The sequence below is a fragment of the Bombina bombina genome, chromosome 2 (assembly GCF_027579735.1).
Source record: "Bombina bombina isolate aBomBom1 chromosome 2, aBomBom1.pri, whole genome shotgun sequence".
NCBI classification, from domain to species: Eukaryota; Metazoa; Chordata; class Amphibia; order Anura; family Bombinatoridae; genus Bombina; species Bombina bombina.
Genome location: NC_069500.1, coordinates 58,789,136 through 58,814,641, shown reverse-complemented (window position 1 = coordinate 58,814,641; position 25,506 = coordinate 58,789,136). Strand labels below are relative to the sequence as shown.

Sequence of the window (25,506 nt, the reverse complement as noted above, 5' to 3'; positions counted from 1 at the left end):
AAAATAAATTGGAAAGTTGATTAAAATTCCTATCTGAATAATGAAAGTTTAATTTATACTAGACTGTCCCTTTAACACATGATGGTTACTCCTCTACCAGGAAAGAGAAATTGTCCCTATGTCCCCCACATAACAGCCAATCAACAGCTTACTGCAGTTACAGATGTGCGTTTGGAATATTTTGCACTGCCTTGGCCACCGTAATCAGGAAAAACTGTGCTTACTGTATGTCTGATTGGTCAGAACCCTGTGCCACGTGACATCTGCCCAGTGCTTGTGATTATGCCCGTGTTTACGGACTCAGGCTCACACAGCTTTACCGCACCGAGGAGGCAGCGGGGTCCCGGCCACTATGGCCGAAGCGGTGCGGTCTCGGAAACCTAAGAGCAAATCGAGTCAAAGCAAGGTAACATCGCCTCAGTTCTGTAGCTGTCCCGTTACCGAGCATGATACGCGCTCACCTGTCAGGTGAAGGTCGGGCGCGCGCTGTCATTTATCTCGGACAAATGCGTGGGCACGACCACCACCTGTCAGATATGCGACCGCCCCCTTTTCACACCTAAAGCCCTCCGCTGTCCTTTTTAACCCTGTGAGGAGTTAACCCTTTGGCTGACGCATTGCAGTTGGCAAAGGGTTAATTCACAAGGTTCCCAGCAATTTTGGCCCAAAGTGTTGTCTGAGGGGATATCAGACCGGGGCCCTGTGTGTTCTATGTATTTTACAAGCTGGACTGTGGTGCGATCTGTTTATAAGTAAGGGGTATGAGCAGAAAGAAGCTGTGGTAGGAATGAATATGGAGTATACCTGCAGGTGGCTTCAGCTGTTCACAAGGCAGCTCAAATAACACCAACAGGACAGGCTTTTGCTTTTACTACATAGCCCGATGCTAACTAACTAAAGGTGGCAGTAATAACGTCATCCAGACTGGTCCTCGGTCTCCAAATTTCGCAATATCTTTATTTCTCTGCCTTTGCCTCATACACATAAACAGGACAGGCACATTTATTTCCGAGTCTGTCCCTTATATAGCCACCTCTTGGTATTGTCTTTATCAACATAAACAAGACAGACACTTCTACATGTCTTCTTGTTCTGTCCTTATACACAGACCTCTGCATACACACAACTAGTACAGATACCAATGTTTATTTTCCAGCCTGCTCCTTATACACAGAAAGCAGTAGTCACCTTTTGTTATTTGCAGCCTTGTCTTAATACAGGACAGGCACATCTTGTATCACAGCATTGTCCTCGTACACTCAAACAGGACAGGCACCCCCAGCCTTGTCTGCACATATACAAACAGGACAGGCACCCCCAGCCTTGTCTGCACATATACAAACAGGGCAGGCACCTCTTCTTATTTCACAGCCTTCTCTGCATACATAAGAACAGGACAGGCATCTGTGCATATTTCCCAGCCTTGTCTGCATACATAAGAACAGGACAGGCATCTCTTCTTATTTCACAGCCTTGTCTGCATACATAAGAACAGGACAGGCATCTCTTCTTATTTCACAGCCTTGTCTGCATACATAAGAATAGGACAGGCATCTCTTCTTATTTCCCAGCCTTGTCGGCATACATAAGAACAGGACAGGCATCTGTGCATATTTCCCAGCCTTGTCGGCATACATAAGAACAGGGCAGGTATCTGTGCATATTTCCCAGCCTTGTCTGCATACATAAGAACAGGACAGGCATCTCTTCTTATTTCCCAGCCTTGTCGGCATACATAAGAACAGGACAGGCATCTGTGCATATTTCCCAGCCTTGTCTGCATACATAAGAACAGGACAGGCAACCTTGCATATTTCCTAGCCTTGTCTGCATATACACAAACAATTTAGGCACCTCTGGTCCGCATTCCCTAAATATGTCCATAATCTCTCACAATTCACAACCTTTGTCTTATACACCTAATAAGGACAGGCACCTTTATTTCCCAGCCTGTTCCTCATACACAAAGACAGAAGAGGGACCTCTGTTTTTGTTTTCCATTGAGATCCTGATACATAAAAACAGGACAGTCGCCTCTGTTTATTTCTCAGTCTGTTCCTTGTATATTTAAACAGCAAAGCCTCCTCTGCATATTTTCCAGCCTTGTCCTTACACATAGAAACACACACCTTATGGTATCAGAAACAGGAAATGGTTTACTTTGTATAGAAACACACACCTTATGGTATCAGAAACAGGAAATGGTTTACTTTGTATAGAAACACACACCTTATGGTATCAGAAACAGGAAATAGTTTACTTTGTATAGAAACACACACCTTATGGTATCAGAAACAGGAAATGGTTTACTTTGTATAGAAACACACACCTTATGGTATCAGAAACAGGAAATAGTTTACTTTGTATAGAAACACACACCTTATGGTATCAGAAACAGTAAATGGTTTACTTTGTATAGAAACACACACCTTATGGTATCAGAAACAGGAATAGTTTACTTTGTATAGAAACACACACCTTATGGTATCAAGAAACAGTAAATGGTTTACTTTGTATAGAAACACACACCTTATGGTATCAGAACAGGAAATAGTTTACTTTGTATAGAAACACACACCTTATGGTATCAGAAACAGTAAATGGTTTACTTTGTATAGAAACACACACCTTATGGTATCAGAAACAGGAAATGGTTTACTTTGTATAGAAACACACACCTTATGGTATCAGAAACAGGAAATAGTTTACTTTGTATAGAAACACACACCTTATGGTATCAGAAACAGGAAATGGTTTACTTTGTATAGAAACAAACCTCAAACGAGCAATTCCTTATCTTGTTAAAGGGACCTAAAAGTCAACAAATTTCTTTCCTGATTCAGACAGAGCATACAATTTTAAACAAATTTCCAGTTTGATTCTACCGTTAAATTTCATTTATTCTCTTGGCATCCTTTTCTGAATGTGCAGCAATGCACTACTGGCAGCTAGCCAAACACATCAGGCGAGACAATAACAAGAGGTATGTGTATGTATATGTGTGTGTGTATATATATGTATATGTATATATATATATATATATATATATAGGCTTACCATAATTTTTAGAGATGAAACTGGGACCACTTGGCACGGTGCCAGTGGGGGTGTGGTCAGGGGTGTGGCCAAGGGGCGGGGCATTTGTCGACCAGAACTAATTTTCCATGCACAATTATATTACTACATTTTTTTGCAGCACAATTGTATTACCATCCATAATTAATGATGATGACCCCAGCAGCACAATTATATTACCATCCATAATTAATGATTATGACCCCAGCAGCACAATTATATTACCATAATTAATGATGATGACCCCAGCAGCACAATTATATTACTATAATTAATGATGATGACGCCAGCAGCACAATTATATTACCATAATTAATGATGATGACCCCCGGCAACACAATATATTACCATAATTAAACGATCATGAGCACAGCAGCACAATTATATTACCATCCATAATTAATGTAATTGTGCTGCTGGGGTCATCATCATCATGTTAATTTAATTGTGCTGCTGGGGTCAATCATCATTAATTATGTTAATATAATTCTGCTGCTGGGGTGAGCATCATTAATTATGTTAAGATAATTGTGCTGCTGGGGTCATCATCATTAATTATGTTAATATAATTGTGCTGCTGGGGTCATCCATCATCATCATCATTAATTTAATGATGAGTTGACCCCCAGCAGCACAATTATATTGACATAATTAATGATGATGACCCCAGCAGCACAATTAAATTAACATAATGATGATGATGATGACCCCAGCAGCATAATTATATTAATTATGGATGGTAATATAATTGTGCTGCTGTGCTCATGATCGTTAATTATGGTAATATATTGTGTTGCTGGGGTCATCATCATTAATTATGGTAATATAATTGTGCCGCTGGCGTCATCATCATTAATTATAGTAATATAATTGTGCTGCTGGGGTTACTCATCATCATTTATTATAATTGTGGTGCTGGGGTCATCATAATTAATTATGTTAATTTAATTGTGCTGCTGGGGGTCAACATCATCATTAAATTAATTAATGTTATTAATTATGTTAATTTAATTGTGCTGCTGAGGTCATCATCATTAATTATGTTAATATAATTGTGCTGCTGGGGTCATCCATCATCATCATCATCATTAATTTAATGATGAGTTGACCCCAGCAGCACAATTATATTGACATAATTAGTGACAATAATTTATTTAATGAGGATGACCCCAGCAGCACAATTATATTAACATAATTAGTGACATCAATTAATTTAATGATGACCCCAGCAGCACAATTATATTAACATACTTAATGATGTGATAACCCTAGCAGCACAATTATATTAACATAATTAATGATAATGACCCCCAGCAGCACAATTATATTAACATAATTACATTAATGAAGGTAATTTAAGTGTGGCTGCTAGGGTCATCATCATTAATTATGTTAATTTAATTGTGCTGCTGGGGGTCATCATCATTAATTATGTTAATTTAATTGTGCTGCTGGGGGTCATCATCATTAATTATGTTAATATAATTGTCCTGCTGGGCATCACTAATTATGTTAATATAATTGTGCTGTTGGGGTCATCAATCATCATCATTAATTTAATGATGAGTTGACTTCAGCAGCACAATTATATTGACATAATTAATGACCAGCAGCACAATTATTAGTTTACCATCCATAATTAATGATGATTGATGAGTGACCCCAGAAGCACAATTATTAATGGAGATATCTAATAATATAAATAAATAATAACACCACATAGCAGCCTAAGATATGTGGTTGCATATGAAAAAAGGAAAAGATCAAGTATATTTGTATTGTAGTAAGTAACTCACACGTACTTATCATCAGCAAGAAGATCTGCAAAAGTCAAGAAATTTGTTGTTGTTGGTATTTGCTTCAGCAACAGGAAGCCACAGTGTGCAGCCCCATGATGCGTTCTCCTAAGTTGAAGGCGCCTAAACACTGAGTGTGAAGCAGAGGTGGAGCACGCCGTTATCAGTCGGATTCTGTGACCCGTCTGTTGCAGGAATGTGGTGACGTCACGGTCGCACATTCGTACGGGCAGCAGACAGCTGTAAAAGGCAGTGCATGCTGCATGCCCAACAATGCTAAATTCACAGATTTGCTGGTGTTCTATCATTCCAGCTAATTCAGCAGACTACGCTAGTCTGATGAATTTGCTGGAATGATTGATAGAACACCGGCGGCCGGGACAAAAATGAAAAACGGGTGGGACACTGGGACAGGGGCTCAAAACAGGGACAATCCCGGTAAAAACGGGACGTATGGTAAGCCTATATATATATATATACTCAGCCTACCTAGTTATGCTTTTCAACAAAGGATACCAAGAGAACACAGCAATTGATATAATAGAAGTAAAATGGAAGGTTGTTTAAAATGACATGCTCTATATGAATCATGAAAAGAACATTTGGGGTTTAATGTTCCTTTAAGAGCTAAAATACTACAAGAAGGAATATACAAATGCTTTACTTAAAGGAACACGAAACCCAACATTTTTCTGTCATGATTTAGGTTGAACATACAATTTTACACCACTTTCAAGTTTACTTTTATTTTCAAATGTGTCTATTTCTCTTGGTCTCATTTGTTGAAGGAGCAGCAATGCACTACTGGTTTCTAACTGAAAACCTGAGTAAGTCAATGATAATCTGTATATGTATTATAGTATATATAATATATATATATATATATATATATATATATATATATAATATATAATATATATATATATATACAGCCACCAATCAGCAGCTAAAACCTAGGTTCTTTGCTGTTCCTGAGCTTACCTAGATAAACCTTTTCAGCAAAGGATAACAAGAAAAGTAGGCAATTTTTTTTTTAATTGTATTCTCTTTTCTAAGTCATGAATGTCTAATTATGACTTTACTGTCCCTTTAGTGCTCCTTCCTCCTCATGTAGTGATAATAATAATAATAGGTTTGTTGCTTTAAGAACTTCATAAGAGAACAAACATCTGTTTTGATATATCTGTGAGTCAGCAAAATGCAGAATAACATGACGGCTGAATTTACTAAAGAACGAAACCATAACCTAGTAGTTATGTTTGACTCATTTCACAAACATGACAAATTTGCTTCATGCAGTGAGCATTTCAATAGTTGTGACCTAATTGAAGAATATTTTGTTTGTCTTACCAAGTGTTTCAGGGAGCTTTCTATAAAGGACATAAAACCATTTTTTTTTCTTTCATGATTCACAGCATGCAATTTTAAACAGCTTTCTATTTTACTTTTATTATACTGTTTTTTTCTTTGTTCTCCTTGGTATCTTTTGTTGAAAAGCAGGACGGCCGCTCAGGTGCATACACGTGTCTGGGACACTATATGGCAGTAGTTTTTAAAGACGATAAGGAGTCATTAACAGCTATCGCCTAAATAGCTGAGCATAGGCTGAATCCCACTTGAATCAATTTTCCAAGTAATAAACTGGATAAAAAAGAAAATTAAATACAAAAATAATAAAAGAAACAACATAAATAAATAACAAAGTCAACAGACATTAACTTACTAGGCTAACTAAACTGTTCAGCTCTAAACACATATTTAAGGACACTAAACCCACATTTTTCTTTAATAATTCAGATAAAGCAGCAATTTTAAACAACTTTCTAATTTACTCCTATTATCAATTTTTCTTTGTTCTTTTTGATATCTGTATTATTGTATTTGAAAGCAGGAATGTAAGCTTAGGAGCGGCACATTTTTGGTTCAGCACCTGGGTAGTGCTTGCTCATTGGTGGCTAATGTTAGTGTGGCTTCTTGTAACTATGAATGGATCACTCTATGATCGTTGTTTTAGATAGCAATAATTGTCTATTTTTAATTATGAAGCAAATAAAATCCTTTACAAGGATATTAACCCCTTCATGCTGTTAGGACGTTCCATGCTGAGCTAAGAGTGCTGGGCTTTAACGGCGTTATGACTGCATAGAACATCCTACGATATATGGCATCCTGCAGCTTTCCCCTTTGACGAAGACAAGGATCGGCCTGGGGGACGTGCCTAACAACGTAAGCAGGCCCCCGTGATTGAATCCTGGCCTTGAAATCAAGTGATCGTATTGACAATCGCGTGATTTAATTTTTACTAATAATGTTTACATCAGAACTTCGTTCCCACCACTTCTCTTAATGGGAGGAGGCCCATCTGGACTTGTTTACTGGAGTAGACAAGGCTAGCCCACGGCCATTATTAGGGGATGCAACGAAATTTCGGCCGCAGAAATTTTCGGCTAAGATAGCATTTTTGGTTATTTCGGTTTTCGTTTTTTTGCCTTTCATTTTCGGTTAAAAAATTTTGTGTGTAGCATATTTCAAATTCTGATGCAGTTTAGAGCTGCTGTTTGAGTTCATTACTTGACTTACTGTTTTGCATATAATAATAATTTTCTAGGACTATACTTTATTTTGATAATTGGTAAAAAATAAATAAAAAAAAATGGCTAAATCTGATTCTGTTACACAGAACTAAATAAAGAATAATACCAGCGATGCACCAAAATTGGGGCCGCTGAAAATGTTGCAATTCCAATTTCGTCCAAAGAGGACCAAGAATGGCTAAAAATGTACAGCCCCTCCCCTGTTCTATTGAGCTAAATGTCTATCTTTAGCATAGGTGAGCAGCACAGCACTGGCATGGTACACCGAGCACACACATAAGTACCATGTCATGATGATATTTGAAACCAGCAGTGCCCCCCCCCCCCCTTTTTTTTTTTTTTTTTTTTTTTTTTTTAGAAGGAAACCAAAAGTTCTGAATACAGTATTCAAAGGAGGATAAGTAGCATGTTTATAAACACTTGATATTATCAGACACAGCCCTAAGCACACACAGTGAATATGTATAAGCCTTATATACAGTGCTCATATATCATCTTCTTGTGCATAGACATTCTATTCGCCTGAGGAAAATGTGCGTGCACACTATATATGCATAAGCCCCAAGCTCGCACACAGTTGGTACAAATTATCACCCACCATACAGTGTATACAAAAAAAGCACAGTAACTTTCTGTAACCACCTTGCACATAAGGTCGTAGCTAAGTACGGTGGTCCTGGTGACAGGCAGACTCCATTTGGGGCTCCGGACATATATCTGACGGGTCAGTGTGAGACCGAAACCAGGCGGAAATATGATGAGACGATCAGGTGCAGGAACTCCTAACGCACGGATCACTACACCCAAAAACAAAACACATGTCCACCTCGTATAGTTGTCTGGCTATAACCACGCTCTCCCTTTGTGGATCTCCACCAGTTTCACTGCAGATCATGCCCTACGGTACAAGTGACCACGACCATTTGTTGGAGCTTTCCAGCCTACAAGCACTCTCAGCTACACACACACACTGTAGTTAAAAAAAATAAAAAAATAATTTCGGTTTTCGGTTTTTCAGCCAGGGGGCATCCTGAATTTTCGGTGTCTTATGTCGGTCCAGAATTTTCATTTCGGTGCATCCCTAGCCATTATGTTGGCAAAATATCCATAGTTTGTCAGTTCCTTATCTTATCATCTTTGTTAAGACCAATAAGGGACAGATATGTGGCGCTTTTAGTTCTTGCATACGTCCCTGCTTTTCAACAAAAGATACAAAGAGAACAAATTCAAATTTGATAAAAGAAGTAAATTAGAAAGTTTAAAATCACATGATCTATCTGAATCGTGAAACAAAAATTTGGGTTTCATATCCTTTTAAATCACTTTAATACTGCTTCATATTTAATTATTTTTTAAAATATTAATAAATTGTTGACTCTTTTTGTAAAAAAAACAAACAAAAAAACAACCTGTCCCTGTAGTTTATAGTTTGTTGTTCACACTGTCAGCGAGGGAAGGTTTTCTTTTGTTACTGTAATGCTGACAAATACAGTTCCCATAGCTGCTAATAAATCCGATTGTGAACACACAGCGCTGTTTGTTAGCTGCTGCATTATTTGATGTGCAACATGTGATACAAGTGAGTCATGTGTTATACATCAGTAAATAAAGTTCTGTTTATATTTTGTAGCTCTGTAATTTCCTCGTTGCACTAAAGTAGCTGATAGCCTAGTGGTGAGGTTTTTTTTTTTTTTTACTTTTGTTTTTAGCCTATTGATTTATTTTTTATTTATTACATTATTTTATAAGAATCAAAACTGAAATCTGTACCTGTCAGTGAGGGGAGGACAAGGCAATGCTGAGGTGCTTAGTCCATTTGTGATAGAAAACGTATAAACTTCAAGCTGTGCTGGAGAGGATTTATCTTTCTTTCTATGAATACTTTCACTAGTTGGAGTCGCTGGTAAGAATTTGGGATGATTCTGTAAAACGGCCTTTTGGAATATTTCCTCCAAAGCAGATATTCCACCACCAGAAAACTGTGATCCATGCAATTGTCATATCAGCCACGTTTAAAGGGATATGAAACATGATTCAGTTAGAGCATTACATTTTAAGCAACTTTCTAATTTACTCCTATCATCAATTTTTCTTTGTTCTCTTGGTATCTCTTTATTTGAAAAAGCAGAAATGTAATCTTAGGAGCCAGCCTGGGTAACACTTGCTGAATGGTGGCTAAATGTAGCCCCAATCGGCAATTCGCTACCCAGTTGCTGAATTAATATCCCTTTAACATTTTAAAACTGCTTCTTTCATTTCAGAAGTTAATTGTGTATATCCAGAACCCTTTGCAAAAGAAAATGAGATGGGTGAACAGACCCCTATATAAGGGACAAACTGACACTATGGGGCCCAATATTAAAGACTTCACTGGCTAGACATGGTTTTGTATGTCGACACTCGCTAGGGGCAGTCCTCATGGAATTTTATTAAAAAATTAAAATAGAGTGGGGAGGTATCTCCCATAGAAAGTAATGGGGCTTGCTAGAGTGAAGCGAGTAGGGGGGCACACTTTAACCCCTTAATGACCTATGTACCCTTTATGTTACACGGTTGTTAAGGGGTTTACTAGCACGGCTTTGGCCACAGTGGCGAAACCTTGGAGGCATGCAGATATAGCTTAGTATGCTGACATTGGCGAAGCCTGCAGTATTTCCAAGTGATCTAAAGGGGGTATGAGACACGGCATTAGAACTAGCGCAGCGAAGGGTAAGTCGCGCAGTGATGGGCAGCAAATATAAAAATATATGTATATAAGGCTATATACAAATACGCATGTCTGGCTCCGAGAATTGCAGTTATATTTTTTTAAAAATAAAGATTTTTTTTTGTAAAATTAAAACGCACTACTTTAGTTTGGGGTCAGTTGGGAGTGGCTAATTGTTACCGGTGAGCGTGCGGTAGCAATACCCAGCCACATGGCTGGGTATTTATCGCATGCCCGTAAAGTGGTGAATTTCCCCGTTTGCATTGCGCAATAAGTTATAACGGCTTCCCCAATCACGGCTTCCCCCTCCAGAGCGTCCATCTCGTGAGCCCTGCGTAATTGGAGGAAGCCGTTTCGTCATTGAAGACGCATTTACAGAGGACCTGCAGGCTGGGGATGCCAATCTGGCTTTGTAGAAGTAAAAGGTAAGTATTTGGGTAAAAATACGGTGCAATTTAAACTTTCATCAATGATAGTGCCCCCTGTTTTTAATAGTATATTTAAAAACCGTGCACTATTGATGAAAGTTTACATTCACTTTAAGTTTGATATTTAATTTTATCACTTGACCCATGTGTCAAGGGATAAAACATTACAATTTTTATTATATTACAACTAATTGCAGTCAAAAGATGTTAATATGTTTGTAAAAAGGTTAAAATTTGGTGACATGTTATAGCAACACAGTAGAAATGTCTTGTCATTACAGGGGCGTTTACTGTCCCTTATGCTTATAGTGATCCTTGAGAATATCCTTAAACAAAAAAGAAGATATTTTATAATTGGTGGCTGCATTTTTATACCTCTAAACACCCTGGAATAAAACAAATAGTGTATTCAAAATATTCTGTATTACATCCCTAAAAAAATTAATTTAAATACATATGTTCTCGATGCACTGCAACATCAATTTACCAAGTGAATATTCTCATTTTGTAATTCTAGTACTTACACAGTTACCATGGGAACAGCTTTTAGAATATGAATATGTTGATTCTCCCACAATGCCTCAGTAAATGACTGGCACGAGCAGTGCTGTGATATAATGTAAATAGCTAATATTTAAAGGGATATAAAAACCAAATTTTGTTTTCTTTCATGAAAATAATCAACAAGCGCTACCCAGGTTCTGAACCAAAAATTGGGCTGGCTCCTAAGCTTACATTACTGATTTTTTTCAAATAAAGATACAAGGAGAACGAAGAAACATTGATAATAGGAGTAAATTAGAAAGTTGCTTAAAATTGCATGCTCTATCTGAATCATGACCCGAAAAAAAAAAAATTGGGTTTCATATCCCTTAACCCCTTTACTACCAGGACTTTCAAAGAAAAACTTGCCCAAAATAACCGGATAAAATATAGCATTTTTGCTATCACTCCATTTAAACAGAAATAGATCCTGTTTTTTTTTTTTTTTTCCTATTTACCTTCAAAACTATATATATATATATATAGTATATATATATATATATATATATATATATATATATATAGATATATATATATATATATATATATATATAGATATATATATATATATATATAGTATATATATGTATCGTAGTATATATATGTATCCAAACACCAGATCTCGCCCTCAGGAGGAAAACTGCCTGGGTGCAACTTTGCAAAAAATAATAGCCAGAACAAATGCACTCTCAGGACTTTCACAATTGTGAAAGTCCTGAGAGTGCATTTTTTCTGGCTATTATATATAATATATATATATATAGTATATATATATATTGTATATGTGTTTTAATAGACAACCCAATGTATTGATCTAGCCAATTTTGGTATATTTCATTGCCACCATTTCACCACCAAATGCAATCAAATAAAGAAAATCGATCACCTTTGTTTAAAAAAAAGCAGACATATTTGGATTTGCCATTTGGTTTTTGGGTAATAAGAAGCCACTAATTGCAACTGCGCACCACACTTCTATTATTCCTGGCAGTGAAGAGGTTAATTAGGTAGTTTTGTTTTGCTTTAGTATAGACATTACCTCCATCTACACTCCATCCAACTGACACTTCCAGCCCCTGAATCCCTACCGATTCCCTCCCAAACAGCTCTCTTCCCTCCCTCACCCCTCACTGCCACTATGAAGATTTTTTTATTTGCTGCAGTGTGGGATCCCCTCATAACCCTTCAAGCTCCCTAATCCCTCCCAAACAGCTCGCTAACCCCTCCCCCCCTCTAATAATTATCCGCCGTCTTCTGCCAGTAACCTAAAAATTCCTTTTTATACTATTTTTTAATTTATTTATATTTGTATTATTCTTTTATTTCTTTAGTGTAGTGGTCCCCCACCCCCCATTTTTCTGTAGTGTAGCCTGCCCCATCCCTCTCCGTCCATTTATTTTTTATTTTCTTTAGCATAGGGCCCTCCCACTGCAGGGGCCGCATCCCGTATTCCCTCCCGCCTGCTCCAGCAGATGATTGTAGACACACAGTGACAGAGACATCTGGCATCTGCCCTCATATGGAACCCGGAGCACCGATAGCACTTCCGGTTCCATATGCAGCAGATGCCGGGAGCTCAGGAACTCCAGCTCTCAGCTGTAACTTAAAAGCTGAGACTTCTTGAGCTTCCTGAAGCTCAGATGTGTATATAACGTTGTGCGGTTACGATAGCCAAAGTGCCACACAACGTATTTGGGTGAAGGGGGTTAAAGTGACCTGGCGCCCTCCCTGCAAAGTGATCTTAAAGGGACATGAATCAAAATGAAACTTTAATGGTTCGGATAGTGCATGTGAAACGTTTCCATTTACTTCTGTTGTCAAATTCACTTTGTTCTTTTGGTATCCTTTGTTTTAGATGTATCCCTAGGTAGGTAGGAGCAGCAGTTGCTACTGGGAGCTAGCTTATTGTTTGGTGTCTACAAACATTTGCATCTTGTTGGCTCACAAAGGGTTACACAGTTAAATGCAAGTAATAGAGACTTTTCGTTATTGCACTAATACATTAAAAGGATATGAAACCCAAACATTTTTGTGTGTGATTCAGACAGAACATACAATTTTAAAAAAAGGTTTCCCATTTACCTTTATTATCAAATTTGCTTCATTCCCATCTGGAGAACTACGTGGCAGGAAATAGTACTGCCATCTAGTGCTCTTGCAAATGGATAAGATTCTAGCAAAACTGCTGCCATCTAGTGCTCTTGCAAATGGATAAGATTCTAGCAAAACTGCTGCCATCTAGTGCTCTTGCAAATGGATAAGATTCTAGCAAAACTGCCTGCATCTAGTGCTCTTGCAAATGGATAAGATTCTAGCAAAACTGCTGCCATCTAGTGCTCTTGCAAATGGATAAGATTCTAGCAAAACTGCTGCCATCTAGTGCTCTTGCAAATGGATAAGATTCTTACAAAACTGCTGCCATCTAGTGCTCTTGCAAATGGATAAGATTCTAGCAAAACTGCTGCCATCTAGTGCTCTTGCAAATGGATAAGATTCTAGCAAAACTGCTGCCATCTAGTGCTCTTGCAAATGGATAAGATTCTAGCAAAACTGCTGCCATCTAGTGCTCTTGCAAATGGATAACATTCTTACAAAACTGCTGCCATCTAGTGCTCTTGCAAATGGATAAGATTCTAGCAAAACTGCTGCCATCTAGTGCTCTTGCAAATGGATAAGATTCTAGCAAAACTGCTGCCGTATAGTGCTCAAGAAATGGGCTGGCTCCTAAGCATTAGTTCCTGCTTTTCAACAAAAGATAGCAAGAGAAGGAAGAAAATTGATAATAGAAGTAAATTAGAATGTTATTTTAAATTGCATGCTCTATCTGAACCATGAAAGAAAAAAAAAATTGGGTTTCATATCCCTTTTAAAGCATTTTCATTTTGTACTTTTATGCCCTTTTAACCCCAAAGCTATTTTGCCATTGGTAATCCCCCAACATGATCATCTCATGGAACTTATTCTCCCCTTCTCAACCACTTCCCACCATTCATGTTGTAATCGCGTTCCAGTTTGCTTCACTGAGAAAAAAAAAGTACATATAGAAACTAACTCTGTTATCTAACTGTAATTGAGCGACTGGGTCATTTTTGTAGGATTTTGATCAAGAATAAAAAAATCTAACTGTAAATTTATTTTCCAAAGTCAAAAAGTAAACTGCAGTCATGTGACCTCTTACTACGCAAAATTAAAGTACTTTATGAGCGGATGATAATGAAAAGTAATATTCAAAGTATGTTAATTATGGCTGTTGGCTGCTACTGATTTCCTTCCTGAGAAATCGCTTTATATCTGATAACACCTTTTGTACATCACATGCACAAACCTAGTTAAAGGGACAGTCAAGTATAAATTAAACTTTCATTATTCAGATAGGACTTTTAATTTTAATTGACTTTCCAATTTACTTTTATCATCAAATTTCTTTTTTTCTCTTGGTATTCTTAGTTTAAACTAAACACAGGTAGGCTCATATGCTAATTTCTAAGCCTTTGAGGGCTGCCTCTTATCACATGCTTTTTAAATCTCTTTTCAACACAAAGAGACAGAAAGTACGTGTGGGCCATATAGATAACACTGTGTTCAGGCACAGAAAGTTATTTAAGATCTAGCACAATACAATGCTAATTTTAAGACAATAGATAATAAACAGTCACAGTCATGATCAGGGGGCTGGAAGAAGCTTCCTAGATACAAGGTAATCACAAAGGTAAAAAGTACATTAATATAACTGTGTTGGTTATGCAAAACGGGGAATGAGTTAATAAAGGGATTATCTATCTTTTAAAACAATAACAATTCTATGGTTGACTGTCCCTTTAAACACAAATATTTGGTTCCTGCCTTTGCTGACTTTAAAGTTAAAGGGGCAGTATACTTTGAAACATTAAATGTTTAAAGCAGGGCTCAACAAATTTGTTCAAAATCTACAACCCAGCCCATAACATTTGGCCTTTCCTGTGATATTTATATTTATATTACACACACATTACTGTATCTAACACTATAAAAGTTGGATTTGTATTCCACAGCTGTTATGCCTAGAATGGATCTTGATGCTCACCAAACTAAATTTCCGGTATGGCAGCCAGTCAGGACAAGTGGGGGCACCCATGGTTGTTTTGGAGACTCTAAACCAGGGTTCCAGGGTATAATTTTAAGGTGCCAGTGGCTCCTTAGTGCATGGGATTGGCCGAGCCTTGGGTTAAAGGGCTATTATGAAATAAATTGTAAGAAAATGACATGCTCTCATTTTTACCATGTAATTTTATTATTATTAACCCTGAACCCTTTTTGATATTTAAACACACAGTTAAAGTTCAGCTTGGGAGCTATAGCAAACAGTGTAACTGCTGTGATTCCTGTATCTGATTAGTTTCTAAGTGCTTTTAAATAAAATTGTCAAACTTGTTTTTTTTGCCAAGCGATTGCTTTATAGCTTATTAAAACTTGCATTTTATGGTATTATCAATGCAAATATTAAGACTTTTTTTCCCCTCTGTTTCCAGGAGAAAAAGAAGAGACATGCAGCTGAAGGTCTAAACACAGATAAAGTTCCTCTTTTAGAGAAAGAGACAGACATCTTTTCTAAGGTTCTAGATGTTGACTCATCTATAAATAGAGACACTCCTGACTATTTCACAGAAATCCAGCTTAATGATGAAACAGTTGCACTAGATGTCAACAGGTTAAATAACTTGCCTCCTTCTTTAACAGTTACTGGTGAAGCATCTAAAGTATCCAGTACAGATTTTGAGAGCAAAGATCGGACTAAAGAACTTGATAAAACATGCTGCACAAACAACCAGGTGCAAGATCCCGCAGGATCTAAAAAAGGCAAAACAGAAGCACACATGGAAAGAAATAAGGAAGTCTCAGAGGATATTTCTAGATTCAGTGAAATGACTCTAGGAACTACAAAAGAAAAAATGATTGTAGACGCAGAAGATATTCGACCAGCAATCCTAGCGCTAAAAGAACAGGACCATGTGAATCCTCAGCACTTTGTGGAAGCTAAAGAGATTCTTCAGCTTCCACAAGCAAAATCCCTTTATCCAGAATTACCAGTGGAGATTGTTGACCATAAAAGGGATGTTGCTACTATCAAGCCTCTGCCACAGTGTGAACGGTTGTACCCAGAAGTTCCACAGCAACCCAAACCACTTCCCTTCACCAAGGAGCAGCTGAAAATATTTGAACCGTGTTCATGGTTTAGAGAATGTGGAATCGTTCACTGAAGAGTTTGAGAGTATAGTTCATCAGGATAGACATGAATTCCATGAACTACTGATGAATTATGGGCGGTGTAGAAAACAACTTTTATTGGCTGAAGCAAAACTTCAGATTATGGTATCAGATTGGAAAAATATTAAGAGTAAAGTGTGGGATTTTAAAGAAGAACACATGACTGTCCAGGTAAAAACATCTGCTATTATGCAGGATTATGTAAACCATGTTTAAATAAACTATATCTGTTTCTGTAACCCAAAAAGGTCATTGTTTTCACAGTTATGGGAAAATAAAGTTAAACTTAAGTAGCAAAACAACTTACCACATTCATATAGATGAAGTTAGGGTGTGAGATATTAAGATGAGCTAGCTGTAAGTTTATATTGATGGGGTACGTTGTTGAGGAACTGTTAAGATATTCTCTGAACATGTTTTGGGATCTGGAGATAAAGTAGAATAGGCATAGATCACAGGGTTCTATTGGATGTATCTGACAATAAGTATGAAAATATAGTTAGGTGAGATTTCTTGAAAGGTTCAGGAAACGCGCTAGTGGTGGAGATGGGGTGAAAAGATAAGTTAGGGCTGTTATTGTGAGTGGGCTTGCCACTTGGACAGTGAGGCTGTAATGGGCAGAGGTGCCTTAAGTTTAAAAAAATGATTAAAGGGACAATATACTCCCAGAATTTTTATTTTTTTAAAAGATAAATAATACCTTTATTACCTGTCCCCCAGTATTGAATAACCACGCAGTTATATAAATATACTTTTTACCTCTGTGATTACCTTTTATATCTAAGCCTTTGAAGGCTGCCCCCTTATTTTAGTTATTTTGACAGACTTGTATTTTAGCCAATCAGTTCCCCTCATATAAGTAACTCCATGGGCGGTGAGCACTGTTTTATCTATATGGACACACATGAACTAATGCGCTCTAGCTTTAAAAAACTGTCACTGCATTGAGATGAGAGGCAGCTTATAAATTAGCATTTGAGCCTACCTAGGTTTAGCTGTCAACTAAGAATACCAAGAGAACAATATATTTGATGATTTGATGATAAAAGTAAATGGGAAAGTTGTTTAAAATGACATGCCCTATCTGAATCATGAAAGTTTAATTTTGACTACTAGACTGTCCCTTTAAATAAAAGTTATGAGGGTCGAAGATGAACTCTTATAGTTGGGTTAAAGGGACACTGAACCCAAATGTTTTCTTTTGTAATTCAGATAGAGCATGCAATTTTAGGCAACTTTCTAATTTACTCCTATTATCAAATTTTCTTCGTTCTCTTGCTATCTTTATTTTAAAAGAAAAGGCATCTAAGTTTTTTTTGGGTTTAGACCTCTGGACAGCACTTTTTTATTGGTGAATGAATTATCCACCAATCAGCAAGGACAACCCAGGTTGTTCACCAAAAATGGGCCGGCATCTAAACTTACATTCTTGCATTTCAAAATAAAGATACCAAGAGAATAAAGAAAATTTGATAATAGGAGTAAATTAGAAAGTTGCTTGAAATTTCATGCTCTTTCTGAATCACGAAAGAAAAAATTTGGGTTCAGTGTCCCTTTAACCCCTTAAGGACCAAGGACGTACGCCACACGTCCTCAAAAAAAATACAGTTAATGACCGAGGACGTGTGGCGTACGTCCTTGGTCTGGAAAAGCAGCTGGAAGCGATCCTGCTCGCTTCCAGTTGCTTTCCGGTTATTGCAGTGATGCCTCGATATCGAGGCATCCTGCAATAACATTTTTTAGCAATCCGGTGCAGAGAGAGCCACTCTGTGGCCCTCTCTGCACCGGACATCACCGGCAAGATCCGTTGGTGGGTGGGAGCCGGTTCGGGAGGCGGGTGGCGGCCATCGATGGCCCTGATGAGGTGGAGGGGGGCGTGATCGGGGGCGATCGGGGGCGCGCACGGACGCGTGCACGTGCACGGGAGGGCGGGGGCGGGCGCGTGCACGGGGAGGGAGCGGGTGGGAGCCGCTACACTACAGAAAAATTATGTACTCAAAAGTTTTAAAAGTACTAACTATTGAAATTAAAATGCATTAGTTAGGGGTGTGGGGGATTGGTCTGTGGGGGGGGGGAAGCTACACTACAGAAAAACAACATAAAAATAAAAAATAAACTATTTCTCTTGCAAACTGGGTACTGGCAGACAGCTGCCAGTACCCAAGATGGCCCCCAATAAGTCAGAGGGGAGGGCTAGAGAGCTGTTTTGGGGGGGATCAGGGAGGTTGGGGGCTAAGGGGGGATCCTACAAAGTAGCATATGTAAATATGCTAAAAATTTATTATTATTTTTTTTAAAAAAAACTTTATTTTAGTACTGGCAGACTTTCTGCCAGTACTTAAGATGGCGGGGACAATTGTGGTGTGGGGGAGGGAAGGGAGCTGTTGGGGAGGGATCAGGGGGTCTGATGTGTCAGGTGGGAGGCTGATCTCTACACTAAAGCTAAAATTAACCCCTGCAAGCTCCCTACAAACTACCTAATTAACCCCTTCACTGCTAGCCCATAATACACGTGTGATGCGCAGCAGCACTTAGCGGCCTTCTAATTACCAAAAAACAACGCCAAAGTCATATATGTCTGCTATTTCTGAACAAAGGGATCCCAGAGAAGCATTTACAACCATTTGTGCCATAATTGCACAAGCTGTTTGTAAATAATTTCAGTGAGAAACCTAAAATTGTGAAAAATTTAGCGTTTTTTTTTATTTGATTGCATTTGGCGGTGAAATGGTGGCATGAAATATACCAAAATGGGCCTAGATCAATACTTGGGGTTGTCTACTACACTACACTGAAGCTAAAATTAACCCTAGAAGCTCCCTACATGCTCCCTTATTAACCCCTTCACTGCTGGGCATAATACACGTGTGGTGCGCAGTCGCATTTAGCAGCCTTCTAATTAGTAAAAAGCAAAACCAAAGCCATATATGTCTGCTATTTATGAACAAAGGGGATCCCAGAGAAGCATTTACAACCATTTATGCTATAATTGCATAAGTTGTTTGTAAATAATTTCAGTGAGAAACCTAAAGTTTGTGAAAAAAATTGTGAAAAAGGGAACAATTTTTTTTATTTGATCGCATTTGGCGGTGAAATGGTGGCATGAAATATACCAAAATGGGCCTAGATCAATACTTTGGGATGTCTTCTAAAAAAAATATATACATGTCAATAGATATTCAGGGATTCCTGAAAGATATTAGTGTCCCAATGTAACTATCGCTAATTTTGAAAAAAAGTGGTTTGGAAATAGCAAAGTGCTACTTGTATTTATGGCCCTATAACTTGCAAAAAAAGCAAAGAACATGTAAACATTGGGTATTTCTAAACTCATGACAAAATTTAGAAACTATTTAGCATATGTTTTTTTTGGGTGGTTGTAGATGTGTAACAGATTTTGGGGGTCAAAGTTAGAAAAAGTGTGTTTTTTTCCATTTTTTCCTCATATTTTATAATTTTTTTATATTAAATTATAAGATATGATGAAAATAATGGTATATTTTGAAAGTCCATTTAATGGCGAGAAAAATGGTATATAATATGTGTGGGTACAGTAAATGAGTAAGGGGAAAATTACAGCTAAACACAAACACCACAGAAATGTAAAAATAGCCTTGGTCCCAAACGGACAGAAAATGGAAAAGTGCTGTGGTCATTAAGGGGTTAAGTCAGCTAGGAATGAGTTTCTTCATTGATGCTCGCAGTGCTGGAGCATTTTTGTAGGTAGTCTGTCTGGTTTGTGTTACTTGTTGTCTCCAAGGCAGAACATGCAGTGATCTGAGATGTCATCGCAGAAAATGCAGCATGTCTTGCGAAAGAATGGGACACATGCAGGAAATGTTCATTTAACTTTTCATTGCTGCTCCACATTAGGCTGTTCTCTTCAAACAGATCTGTTCTCTGGCTGCACTGTGTAAGTTTTCCTTACCACATATCATACAGAGCAAAGTGCTGTTTGAAGTGAACAGTCAAATATTCAGTAGCGTTGCCAAGCAGTAGGGCATTATTTGACTGTCTCTCAGAGATTGTTTCAAGCCCGTTCCCTAGCCTTTCACAATCTGCAAAGCTGTTTTTTTTTTTCCTGAATGTAAGACGTTCGTATGAGCAATGCACCTAATTTGCAATGCAATTTTCAACTACTGCACTATATTATAAAACTTTAAATATTGCTTTATTCTCCAGTTAACTAACACATTACAATCAAATGGGTGCTTTAGTGTAACTGCCTAATTTAAAATTAAAATTTAATTGTATTTAAAAATTACCTGCATAAAATTTTTCACTAAAAAAATCTCATTGCAGAAAGTGAAAAAAAGTTCTGCCTTTGGGCGAGTGGGTATTGTGGCCATGTACATTGTTGATATGAGTATAGAGTCCTACTATGAAGCCATAAAATCTGGGCAGGATGAGGTGGAGATTTTGTTCAAAGAAGGTTGTATTTTAGTGGAAAAGTGTTGTAGGTCTAAAGTGTTTATATCCTTTAAGGTATAATACAGGAGTGGCCAACTCCAGTCCTAAAACGCCACCAATGGTCCTGGTTTTAAATTTTTTCCTTTTTTCCCTGCAAAGAAACACACAGCACAAGTTTTAATGCTTTATTTTACTACAAAGAGAATGGTAAAACCAGGACCGTTAGTGCTGCTTTAGGACTGGAGTTGGCCATACCTGTGTAAGCTGAGGGGGATGCTAGGGTTAAATGAGGTTGAACATTAGGAAGATGATGGTCAGAAAATTGGAAAATCGAGAAACAGAACATAAATCAAAGATGGGTGAAGGCCAGGTCAATGGAAAGCCGTTAGCTATGGGTTGTAGGTGAAATTTATTAATAAAGTTTTTGATCTTAAGTGGTTAGAGAGAGGGTGGAGGCTGCGGGAGTTGTAGGGTTGTATCTCCTTGACTGAAAGAACAGATTGTGTATGTGAATTATGATGTAGTTCTAGGGGACCAATTGATCATATCAACATAAAGAGAGTTTGGGGGGACCACCATGAATTTAAATTATGATAATAAATGGGCTGGAGGTGTAGGATATAAAAACGTGCATTTAGGTGAGAATATAACGTCTATAACACCCCCTTGTCTGGCACCAAACCTGAAAGTGTGACTATAGACCAGAAGTGGTAACAGAGGAGGAGAAACAAGTTTCTGTATATCTATTCGATTTAATAATTTCAAGATGAAATGATCATGAATTGATGGTGCATAAAGAATTTGCATTCTAAATAAACTGGAGCATGGTGCAGTGGAATTGCTTCCTTGGATTATAGTGTTTAAGGGAGTTGTATATAAGGCTGTGAGCACATAGAGATGTGTGCAGGGCCAGGGTTTGGAGAGATAATAGAATAGAAAAGTATTAGAAAATGACAGCTTGCTGGAGTATGTTTTGTGTGAGTCTTTCTTTGTAACAAGTTTAGGGCTGTGTTAAAGGGACATGTTACTGAAATGCTGAATCACTTGAATCAATAGTATTACGTTGAACGTTATAGATTCTGCGAGGGCTCGAGCCAATCAACATGTCACAAGCAAACGTTAATGCTCAGCTAGTATTCTGTTAGCAAGGGACTCTATTAGTAATATAAAATGCTATGACAAAGTCCATGGTAATGCCCCTTTAATATGCCAGAGGTCCAGACCAAATATTTCTTTATAGTCCCTGTGCTCAGGAAACACTACATGTTGAGAGGAAGTTTTTATTTGCAATAAGAACGTAACACTAATAGAAGAATAATATATCTAATCAAATGAAATTATAATAAATGAATACATCCTGTGGTTGCTTATACCTATAATTACATACTGGCCACCATGGATGTGATAACCTTATGCACACATCCTCAAACTTGGCCCTCCAGAGGTTTTGGAACTACATTTCCCAAGATATGCTGGCTGAGCATCATGGGAAATGTAGTTCCAAAACCTCTGGAGGGCCAAGTTTGAGGACGTCTGCCTTAAAGGGATTCAAACATCTGTCATTCATATGAAAGACCAGAATTTAAACATCAAACAGAATTAGAAGGAAGTATGTATCAGCCAATTAGAAGTAGTAGGAATTACGTTTCACCTATCAATGAGCGTTAAAAGAAAATGCACAGCTGATACTGCTGTATTCACTTCTATATGAATTTAAACAACATTTAATTCACACTTTCTTTCATGTAATTAACAAGAGTCCATGAGCTAGTGACGTATGGGATATACATTCCTACCAGGAGGGGCAAAGTTTCCCAAACCTTAAAATGCCTATAAATACACCCCTCACCACACCCACAAATCAGTTTTACAAACTTTGCCTCCAAGGGAGGTGGTGAAGTAAGTTTGTGCTAGATTCTACGTTGATATGCGCTCCGCAGCAAGTTGGAGCCCGGTTTTCCTCTCAGCGTGCAGTGAATGTCAGAGGGATGTGAAGAGAGTATTGCCTATTGAATGCAGTGATCTCCTTCTACGGGGTCTATTTCATAAGGTTCTCTGTTATCGGTCGTAGAGATTCATCTCTTACCTCCCTTTTCAGATCGACGATATACTCTTATATTTACCATTACCTCTACTGATTCTCGTTTCAGTACTGGTTTGGCTTTCTACAAACATGTAGATGAGTGTCCTGGGGTAAGTAAGTCTTATTTTCTGTGACACTCTAAGCTATGGTTGGGCACTTTATTTATAAAGTTCTAAATATATGTATTCAAACATTTATTTGCCTTGACTCAGAATGTTCAACTTTCCTTATTTTCAGACAGTCAGTTTCATATTTGGGATTATGCATTGAATTATCATATTTTTCTTACCTCAAAAATTTGACTTTTTTCCCTGTGGGCTGTTAGGCTCGCGGGGGCTGAAAATGCTTCATTTTATTGCGTCATTCTTGGCGCGGACTTTTTTGGCGCAAAAATTCTTTTCCGTTTCCGGCGTCATACGTGTCGCCGGAAGTTGCGTAATTTTTTGACGTTATTTTGCGCCAAAAATGTCGGCGTTCCGGATGTGGCGTCATTTTTGGCGCCAAAAGCATTTAGGCGCCAAATAATGTGGGCGTCTTATTTGGCGCTAAAAAATATGGGCGTCGCTTTTGTCTCCACATTATTTCAGTCTCATTTTTCATTTGCTTCTGGTTGCTAGAAGCTTGATATTTGGCATTCTTTCCCATTCCTGAAACTGTCTTATAAGGAATTTGATCTATTTTGCTTTATATGTTGTTTTTTCTCTTACATATTGCAAGATGTCTCACGTTGCATCTGAGCCAGAAGATACTACAGGAAAATCACTGCCTGCTGGATCTACCAAAACTTTTGGTAGCTATTCCTCCAGCTGTTGTTTGTAATAATTGTCATGACAAACTTGTTAAAGCAGATAATATTTCCTTTAGTAATGTACCATTGCCTGTTGCAGTTCCCTCAACATCTAAGGTGCAGAATGTTCCTGATAACATAAGAGATTTTGTTTCTGAATCTATAAAGAAGGCTTTGTCTGTTATTTCTCCTTCTAGTAAACGTAAAAAGTCTTTTAAATCTTCTCTCTCTACAGATGAATTTTTAAATGAACACCATCATTCTGATTCTTTGGACTCTTCTGGTTCAGAGGATTCTATCTCAGAGATTGATGCTGATAAATCTTCATATTTATTTAAGATGGAATTTATTCGCTCTTTACTTAAAGAAGTACTAATTGCTTTAGAAATAGAGGATTCTAGTCCTCTTGATACTAATTCTATACGTTTGGATAAGGTTTTTAAAGCTCCTGCGGTTATTCCAGAAGTTTTTTCCTGTTCCTAATGCTATTTCTGCAGTAATTTCCAAAGAATGGGATAAATTGGGTAATTCATTTACTCCTTCTAAACGTTTTAAGCAATTATATCCTGTTCCGCCTGACAGGTTAGAATTTTGGGACAAAATCCCTAAAGTTGATGGGGCTATTTCTACCCTTGCTAAACGTACTACCATTCCTACGTCAGATGGTACCTCGTTTAAGGATCCTTTAGATAGAAAAATTGAATCTTTTCTAAGAAAAGCTTATCTGTGTTCAGGTAATCTTCTTAGACCTGCTATATCATTGGCTGATGTTGCTGCAGCTTCAACTTTTTGGTTGGAAACTCTAGCGCAACAAGTAACAAATCGTGATTCTCATGATATTATTATTCTTCTCCAGCATGCTAATAATTTTATCTGTGATGCCATTTTTGATATTATTAGAGTTGATGTTAGGTTTATGTCTCTGGCTATCTTAGCCAGAAGAGCTTTATGGCTTAAGACTTGGAATGCTGATATGGCTTCTAAATCAACTCTACTTTCCATTTCTTTCCAAAAAGGAAACAAATTATTTGGTTCTCAGTTGGATTCTATTATTTCAACTGTTACTGGTGGGAAAGGAACTTTTTTACCACAGGATAAAAAATCTAAAGGTAAAAACAGGGCTAACAATCGTTTTCGTTCCTTTCGCTTCAACAAAGAACAAAAGCCTGATCCTTCGTCCTCAGGAGCAGTTTCAGTTTGGAAACCATCTCCAGTCTGGAATAAATCCAAGCCTGCTAGAAAGGCAAAGCCTGCTTCTAAGTTCACATGAAGGTACGGCCCTCATTCCAGTTCAGCTGGTAGGGGGGCAGGTTACGTTTTTTCAAAGAAATTTGGATCAATTCTGTTCACAATCTTTGGATTCAGAACATTGTTTCAGAAGGGTACAGAATTGGTTTCAAGATGAGACCTCCTGCAAAGAGATTTTTTCTTTCCCGTGTCCCAGTAAATCCAGTGAAAGCTCAAGCATTTCTGAATTGTGTTTCAGATCTAGAGTTGGCTGGAGTAATTATGCCAGTTCCAGTTCCGGAACAGGGGATGGGGTTTTATTCAAATCTCTTCATTGTACCAAAGAAGGAGAATTCCTTCAGACCAGTTCTGGATCTAAAATTATTGAATCGTTATGTAAGGATACCAACGTTCAAGATGGTAACTGTAAGGACTATATTGCCTTTTGTTCAGCAAGGGAATTATATGTCCACAATAGATTTACAGGATGCATATCTGCATATTCCGATTCATCCAGATCATTATCAGTTCCTGAGATTCTCTTTTCTAGACAAGCATTACCAATTTGTGGCTCTACCGTTTGGCCTTGCTACAGCTCCAAGAATTTTCACA

General features: G+C 37.7%; 1 protein-coding gene across 1 annotated transcript in view; it reads left to right on the top strand.

Annotated features, from left to right (window-relative positions):
• The first annotated feature begins 259 nt into the window (after positions 1-259).
• The window catches only part of EPG5 (ectopic P-granules 5 autophagy tethering factor), a 404,912-nt gene continuing 379,665 nt past the window's right edge, over positions 260-25,506 (top strand). Inside the window, 3 exon segments of the mRNA XM_053701063.1 lie at positions 260-406; positions 15,652-16,353; positions 16,355-16,558. Of these exon segments, the coding sequence (XP_053557038.1) occupies positions 353-406; positions 15,652-16,353; positions 16,355-16,558 (960 nt within the window). The 5' untranslated portion in view covers positions 260-352.